This window comes from Megalobrama amblycephala, linkage group LG7 (genome assembly GCF_018812025.1).
Source record: "Megalobrama amblycephala isolate DHTTF-2021 linkage group LG7, ASM1881202v1, whole genome shotgun sequence".
In the NCBI taxonomy this organism is placed as follows: domain Eukaryota; kingdom Metazoa; phylum Chordata; class Actinopteri; order Cypriniformes; family Xenocyprididae; genus Megalobrama; species Megalobrama amblycephala.
In genome coordinates, this window is record NC_063050.1 from 3,820,113 (window position 1) to 3,829,182 (window position 9,070).

At 36.6% G+C, this 9,070-nt stretch overlaps 1 protein-coding gene across 1 annotated transcript; it reads left to right on the plus strand.

Moving 5' to 3' along the window:
* The first annotated feature begins 1,666 nt into the window (after positions 1-1,666).
* On the plus strand, positions 1,667-8,854 carry LOC125271526 (GTPase IMAP family member 9-like). The gene is made up of 4 exons (XM_048195562.1): positions 1,667-1,701; positions 3,164-3,869; positions 8,225-8,308; positions 8,708-8,854. The coding sequence occupies exons 1-4, from the start codon at positions 1,667-1,669 to the stop codon at positions 8,852-8,854; spliced, it is 972 nt and encodes a 323-aa protein (XP_048051519.1).
* The last annotated feature ends 216 nt before the right edge of the window (positions 8,855-9,070 follow it).

Sequence of the window (9,070 nt, forward strand, 5' to 3'; positions counted from 1 at the left end):
CTCAATAAGAACTTTTGTTGATGTATGACAGAAATAAAATCAAACTGGTTCATAACAAGTGTAATAATGTTTAATGGCTGAAGTCAGATGTAGTCTTTTTTTTCTGTTCCTGTTTCTCTTTCCTTCAATGGTTCTGCTTGTTAACATCACGTGTCACCACTAATGGTCAGTCATCACTTAATTATCTCATTAACTTAAACACTGCTTCCGTGTTACTTTAGCACAGTGTGGACACATATGTACACTGAGGGGTGTTCATTTAGCACTGGGGATTTTGCTTTATGTCTGTAAAGTTCTGGTACAGATGTATATGAGACGCTTGAAGAGTCTTGCAGCACCAGCCAGCAGCGATCATCCTGAAGCTTTCGCATGTCCACAGAAGCTAAGCAGGGTTGATCCTGGTTAGGACTTGGATGGGAGACCTGACTAGGTAGCTGCTGGAAGAAGTGTTAGTGAGGCCAGCAGGGGGCGCTGCTCATCCTGTGATCTCAGTGGGTCCTAACACCCCAGTACAGTCATCATAAACTATATTGTATAAAGGGTCCATATAAGCCCCAGAAAGATAAGGGGTTGAACCCTGGTGTAAAACAGTCCATACAGCACATCACATGAATGTGTGAACAAATCTTCACTAAACAATTGTAATGCGCCTGCCAACCAATAATAATAATGTTTAAAATATTTTAAGGATCTAATAAATAAAACATATTCTTATAAAAAATATAAGAAATGTTTTATATATTTTGTATATTTATAAGTCCGTTTACAGTATATTTCAAGCATATCAAAATACTTTGCTCTTCTTTCACTTTCGTTTTTAACCCCCCACATATGAAAGACAATCATGCTCCCCGAGTGTCATCACATTCTCAGTGGTCTCACAGCAGTTGTGCATTAGGCTGCTTTAGTTGAGAGAATTTACACAGTATGAATGAAAATGAAACTCGACATGGGAACTATATATCAGAACCATGTTATATGGTTTAATAAGGTAAATATTCACCACTCTCTGAAATGACAAACACCGTCACATAGACCAGAGACACCAGTAACAACCTATTTTTTATGTAACATATCATTATATTTGCTGAATAAAACCCTCTCTTAGCTTCTGTGATTAGAATCTGTGACAAATTATATTAAAGAAGTTAGAAGTAAATTGTCTAAGAGGCATCTAAGTAAATTAAAACATAAAAAAATTAATTATTATTATTATTATTATTTTAGTACATAATATTAAATACAACAGTATCTCTGAAATAATAAATCAAAGCACATTTGCAGCTGTAGTCATGTGATCATATGATTATTTACATAAAGGGAGTTAACCTGAGAACTCTCAGTCAGTCCATTCATTTGTCTTTCATCCAGATCAAGAAAGAGGTTGAGAGTGGCGAGCACTGCAAACGTAAGAGATTGTCAAGCATCTGAAACTGAAAAAGAGGATTTCTAGAAATATGGCACCACTAATTACAGGTCAGTAAAAGTCACCAACTTAATCTGATGCCATCATCAATAAAATTAACTTCATAGAGTTTAGTATAGTAAACTAAACATAGCTATTGGATTGCTTAAAGTGGCAGAAATTTGTGCAAATGAGAATGAAATAATTTAAGAAATTGCTGTTTTATAGCTCTAGTAAATATTTGAAGCAAATTTAATACCAATGGGACTTAAAGATCAAATGGCTCATTCAGAGAAGTAAATAAAATGAATAAAAATAAACCATAAACCTGGTACAAGCTCAGCTAGAGAATAAAATTGGCTTTAGGATACATTTAAAAGTGGTTATGAATATGGGACCATGAAAAAAAAGAGAAAAGTTTCTAGTTTCTAGAGCAGCAACTGAGAAATCCTGATCTCTCAGAGGTAAAATGTAAGGAAGGCAAGAAAGCAGTTGTTTGCATGACCTGGGGAATGATGGATCAATTATGAATATTTTTTTGTTATGAAAACATGTTGCATATAGATAAAAGAAATCATGAAATCAATAAAAACAGTGTTAAACATAACTACACATTGATAGTTGCTAAACTGCTTAACACTTAAACTTCCTGGCATTACAGTAGGAGGTTGTTTACTGCTCTGAGTCAAAGAAAACTTGAAAACAGTTTAAGTCTTCTGGACTTTTCACCAGTTTTATCATCTTGCGATGTGAAAATCACACAACTATATATAGCCTATATATTAGAGATGCACTGATATTAAATTTCTTTGCCGATACTGATAGTTTCAGAATGATATCGGCCGATGCAGATAGTTTGGTTTTTTTAAGGAAAAAAAATCTCTCCCAAATAATGTTGCAAACTAGGGGAACCCTCTCATTTGGTACATTGCAATATTAGAGGTTACAATTAACAACAGAAGTTTTATATTCAGCTGCTGTTTATTTTCAGATATAATAATTACACTCAAATAAAAGTATCACATCAGGTAGTTTTCATAACCACTTGTCTTCATGACAAATTTACACAAACATATAATTAACAGTAAATAAGCTCATAGTCTTTTTTATGTAAATATAGTATAGATAGCTAAGGAACTGTGAACATTCCTGAGGTAAATGTGACATTGTTCACAAGCTGTTTAATAGACATCTTTCCGTGGTTAAAACACAAATAAAGTGATTACATGATACATTATGGTAAGTTGTATTGTATCTTTCAAAATATAGCTTCTATTGAAGAGGAAGAAAAGACTCAGACTCGCACTGCTGTCTGAACTGAGGCGTTACAGCGATCTGACGTGTCATGTTTAAGAGTGCCAAAATGCCATTTATTGTTTGAATTTTATGATAAAATGGACAGAAATTGAAACTGAAACTTTTATTTTTATAGTATCAAAGCACAAAGCTTTTTGTGATTATTGGATGGGAGGCGCTACAAAATTTGATGTAGGAAAAAAAAGCAGACCTGGCAACCCTGGCTTGAACTACGGGTGATTCATAGGGTCAAACAGAGCCTGCTTTCTGAGAGTTGCAGTCTGACACATTTTTCTGCACCCTTTAGATTGACAGTGTATAATCAGCCCTAACCATTGGCCGTTTTATTATTATAGTGATAATAATAGCTTTTATTGGCTGATTATGATTGTTTTACAGTGTAAGTGTGTCTCTTAATTCCAACGTTTGAATGTAACACCTCAACAAAATTATGTATTAAAGACAAGTGCTTGTGTGTGCGTGTGTTATTATTTTAAAACAATTTGTACCTCCATCTTTAGGAGATCTAAGGATTGTTTTGTTGGGAATGACTGGAGCTGGAAAGAGTGCATCAGGAAACACAATCCTGGGAAAAGATGAGTTTGAAGTGGATTTTAATCCAGAGTCAGTTACTCGACAATCTAAGAAAAAAATGACAAGAAAAGATAGAAGGAGCATCTCAATAATCGACACTCCAGGCCTCCAGGATTCAAGAGGGAAGGAAAATGAAGTGAAGGCAGAAATAAAGAAGTGTATGGAAATGTCTGATCCTGGTCCTAATGTGTTCCTGCTGGTCATCAGACTGGATGACAGATTCACAGACGAAAAGATGAACACAGTGAAATGGATTCAGGAGAACTTTGGAGAAAAAACTGCTCGTCACACCATCATTCTGTTCACTCACGCTGATGCACTGCGGAACAGATCACTGCAGGACCATATAGAAGAGAGTCCAGATCTACGGCAGTTAATCATCAGCTGTGGTGGCAGATATCATGCATTCAACAATGAAGACAAAGAGAATCAAGATCAAGTCAATGAGCTGCTGTTCAAGATTGATAAAATGGTGCTTAAAAATGAAGGGAAGTTCTACACTTATGCAATGTACCGTAAATCCCAGGCAACGATGATGAAAATCATCTTGCGGGTCATAGCAGTCATAGCAGTGGTAGTATTAGCAATAGCAATAGCAATAGCAAAAGCAGGAAACACAAACGTTAAAATAGTTAATGCAGTAGCATCTATTTGTGTTATTGGTATTGTTTTAAGGTATTATTTTAACTACTACAGTAGCAGTAGTAGTTTGTAAAATAATACAAATAGCACAAGAAGTTGCAGAAGCAACCATAAAGAAGCTGTAGAAGAATATGTATTCTAATATTATAAAACAGAAAAATTATTTATGTTTATTGTCAAAAAGAATAAAATTTCAGTGTGTTTTTATTTTTCTTCATCAGGAAAAGTACACTGTGTTAAATTTCTACACATCAATGTGTGAGTTTAGGGACAACAGTTGTTGTGTTAATTCTGACACATTCAGTGTCACGAAGATCTGATGTTAACATGTAGAATCACCAAAGGAGTAAATCACAATTTTGTGAATCACCATAATGGAGATCGGGGTTTGCTTTAGTTCTTTAGTTTAGTTCTTTAGTTTAGCTCTTGACCTTTGACTTTTTAATATTAGATTTTGTTTGGCTGTTGTAACTCAGTCGTAACAGCCAGACAAGCAAAGAGAAAAGATGATCAGGGTCAAGATCTCAACTAAAGCAAACACCGATCTCCATGATGATGACTTAAAATGTGATTTTCTCCTTTGGTGATTCTGCTTGTTAACAGCAGGTGTTCATCATTAATGTTCAATAGTCACACGATTAATGAATTATCTTGATTGAATGATCTGGTTTTGGTCTTGGAAGGTCTGGTCTCGTCCACACCTCTGGTCTTGAATGGTCTTGGTTTTGGAGGTTTGATCTTCACCTCTGAAATGAGCACAAAGTTGTGTAAATGTCTAATATTAACACATTACAGGTGTTCTTGGCTGCACAGATTGTGTTGATGCTGTGAACAAATACACAGGTTGTGTTAATTTTAAAACTACACATAATATGTGTAAAACAATTGAATTATTCCAACTCATTTTTATACAATATTGACACAAAATGTTTAAACTAGAGTGTTACACATAATATGTGTCATTGTTCTACACATTTCTTCTTAGAGTACAGTAATTTACTGCTCTTGTTTGACTGTGAATTCAAATTATGTTGTCTTTAATCATGATGCCACTGTAAGAAATTATATTGTTTATTACTGTAATTGTTTTGAAGTTACCATGATCAGTGTTCCATTTACTTGGGATCTTGGACCTTGTATATTCATATTCAAATTTCTGTTCTAGCCAAATCAGAAAATAAATTGTTTACTTATATATTCTTTCAAATTAATTTATGTTTGTAGATGGATATTTCACAATGGTGAAGCAATGGCTGAGATTTATCTTTGAAAGATTTGACACAAGAATCTTTTTTTTTCTTCCATCAACTAATGATGCACAGACATCAATACATCAATACATTAACAAATAATAATAATAAAAAGATAAATTCTGAACATTACAAAATAAACAAACAACACAAACTGCTAAAAGTGAACCAAAAATAAGTTCAGCAGCACAGAACACCAGAACACCGAAATGCTGAACTGTAATGCTAAATATATATATATATATATATATATATATATATATATATATATATACACACAGTGGCATGAAATAGTATGTGAACCCCTTGCAGAATCTGTGAAAATGAGAATTGTTTTAATAAAATAAGAGGGATAATAAAAAATGCATGTTATTTTTTGTTTAGTACTGTCCTGAGTAAGATATTTTACATAAAAGATTTTTGCATTTTAGTTCACAAGACAAAAAAATAGCTGAATTTATTAAAATAACCCCATTCATAAGTATGTGAACCATTGATTCTCAATACTGTGTGTGGTTACCTGATGATCCACGACTGTTTTTATGTTTTGTGATGGTTGTTCATGAGTCTCTTGTTTGTTCTGAGCAGTTAAACTGAGCTCTGTTCTTCAGAAAAATCCTCCAGCTCCTGCAGATTCATCAGTTTAAGCATTTTTTAACCCTTTCCAGCAGTGACTGTAGGATTTTGAGATCTGTGTTTTCATACTGAGGACAATTGAGGGACTCAAACACAACTATTAAAAAAGGTTCAAACATTCAGTGATGCTCCAGAAGGAAACACAATGCATTAAGAGTCGGGGTGTGAAAACTTTGGGTGGGGAACATGGGGGGATACACATGTGGGTGGGGCTCGAAGTCCGCCAGGGCTGCCCATGGTTCCTGACCCGCCATGGCTGCCCGAGACTCATGACCCGCCGTGTTATCTTGTTTGAAAAAGCCCTTACTATTGTGGATTTCCATACTCGCCTCGTCTAGACAGCACCACCCTATAACAAATCTCAACAATGGTGACAATAAAAAAACAAGCAAACTTTGAACCACAAAACAGGCAACAAATAGTCACAACAAAAAAATAGAATGAATGTTCAGCTACATAATTTATTCATGTTGCAGTGCATGCTGGGATTTTTGTACTTATGCTGGCACCCAGCATGCACATATCATCGCATTCTCAGACATTTTTTTTGGCCAGGAATAAAGAGAGATGTTGCTAAATTTTGTCGAACTTGCCATGTTTGCCAGCTAACGGGAAAACCGAATCAGCTGATTCCACCCGCTCCTCTTTCACCTATCCCGGTGAGGCCTTTGAACAGGTGCTTGTCGACTGTGTCAGACCATTACCTAAAACGAAGTGTGGTAATCAATTCTTGTGCACTATTATGTGTAGAGTTACTAGATTTCCTGAGGCGGTGCCTTTGAGAAAAATAACTGCTCCAGTAATTGTAAAAACGCTGCTCAAATTTTTCTCCACGTTTGGTCTCCCTAAAGTTATACAGACTGACCAGGGAACAAATTTTCTGTCACGACTCTTTGCACAAGTTTTAAAGTCATTATCTATAGAACACAGAGTGTCCAGCCCCTATCACCCTGAAAGTCAAGGGGCTATTGAGAGGTTTCATCAAACATTAAAATCTATGTTGAGAAAATATTGCTTGGAAACTGGAAACAACTGGGATGAGGGTGTTCCTCTAGTGTTATTTGCAATCCGAGAAACTGTGCAAGAGTCTTTGGGATTCAGTCCGGCTCAGTTAGTCTTTGGACACACTGTGAGAGGACCGTTAAAAGTTCTTAAAGAGAAAATGCTGGAAGTTGATTCGAACTCAGAGATGCGTATTCTGGATTATGTTAGTCGTTTTCGTGAACGATTGCATTACGCATGCAGTTTTGCACAGAAAACCTTAGCAACTGCTCAGTCTAAAATGAAGAAACGTTATGATGTTAAGTCTGTGTATCGTTCTTTTCAACCTGGGGATGAAGTGTTGGTGTTGCTGCCTATTCAGGGTTCTGCCTTGTCAGCACGTTTTTCAGGACCATATGTTGTGTTAAGAAAAATCAGCGAGACTGATTATGTTATCCAAACTCCTGACAGAAAGTGCCAGTCGCGCGTCTTTAATATCAATATGCTCAAAGCTTATCACACCAGAAATTATTCACAGAACAGATCTACTGAGGTGACCATAGGACCCATGGAATCTTCTGTGGCTCTGACTTGTGAAGTACAATCAAGTCTGGAGGATGAGGTTAGTGCAGATGATGACATAATCTTGCGTAATACTTCTCAACAGTATGCCAAGTTGGACAATTCTGAAAGTTTAAAAAGTTTGCTGACACATCTCTCTCATTTACCTGAAGATCAGAGACAAGACATTGTTACTGTTATTACTGATTTTCCTTCTTTATTCGGCGATGTTCCGTCGCAAACTACTGTGTTGCAACATGATATTAATGTTGATGGCGCATCCCCTATTAAGCAACATTCATATCGGGTTAACGCTGTAAAAAGATCTATTATGAAGAAGGAAACTGAATATTTGTTGCAGAATGGGTTAGCTAAACACAGTAGTAGCCCTTGGAGTTCTCCTTGCCTTTTAGTGCACAAGCCAGACAGTTCGTTTCGTTTTTGCACCGACTACCGTCGTGTAAATGCAGTTACAGTACCTGATTGTTATCCCTTACCCAGAATGGAAGACTACATCGACAATTTGGGCTCTGCCAAATTTGTCACCAAGCTGGATTTATTGAAAGGGTATTGGCAGGTCCCGCTAACATCTCGCGCTACTGACATCTCTGCTTTCGTAACACTGGACTGTTTCATGCAATATCACGTGATGGCGTTCGGATTACGAAATGCACCTGCCACATTTCAAAGATTAATACAAACAGTGTTGGCTGGAGTTTCAAATTGTAATGCTTACTTGGATGACCTTGTACTGTATTCCACTGAGTGGACAGAACATCTGAAACTCATTCATACAGTGTTTGAACGTTTGGAGAAAGCTTCATTAACTCTCAATCTGTCTAAATGTGTCTTTGGTAAGGCAAGAGTAACTTTCCTCGGAAAAGAAGTTGGAGAGGGCCAGGTAAAGCCTGTCGAGGCTAAAGTGGCTGCTATTGCAGATTTGGTAACACTTTAGAATAGCGCACGCTATGAAGCATTAGTTAAGCATTAGTAAATAGTCAATTCATCATTTATAAAACATTAAAGGGATAGTTCACCCAAAAATGAAAATTCTGTCAGTAATTACTCACCCTCATGTTGATACAACCATGTAAGTCTTTCTTTCATCTTCGGATCACAAATTAATATTTTTGTGATTAAATATGAGCGGTGGAATACTCCTCCATTGGCTTTAAGGGGGCCCAAACTTGTCCGTCCAGAAAGTCAGTGAAGAAAATGTTTAAATAGTCCATGCCACTACAGTGGCTCAACCGTACGTTTCTCAAGCGACGATAATACTTTTCGTGCAAAAAAAACAAACAAAGGAACGACTTTATTCAACTATTCATTTTCTCTCTTGTAGGCCTCTGACGTTAGTTCACGAGAGCTCCATGACGCCTGCGCGAGAACTAAACTGACGACGGTCTTCTTCTACTACTACTTGTTACTGGCTGCTCACTCCTTAGGAGTATTACCGCCACCTAGTGTTCAAGATGAAGTGCTGGCATAGCCGGAAGCGCTAAACTTTGTTTACAATCAGGTGAACGCGCGCGCTGTATGTAAGCTATTGAATTCGACATTGATCGTGCTTTTGGTCTCGCTCTAAGTAATTGTTTACAAAGTTTAGCGCTTCCGGCTATGCCAGCACTTCATCTTGAACACTAGGTGGCGGTAATACTCCTAAGGAGTGAGCAGCCAGTAACAAGTAGTAGTAGAAGAAGACCGT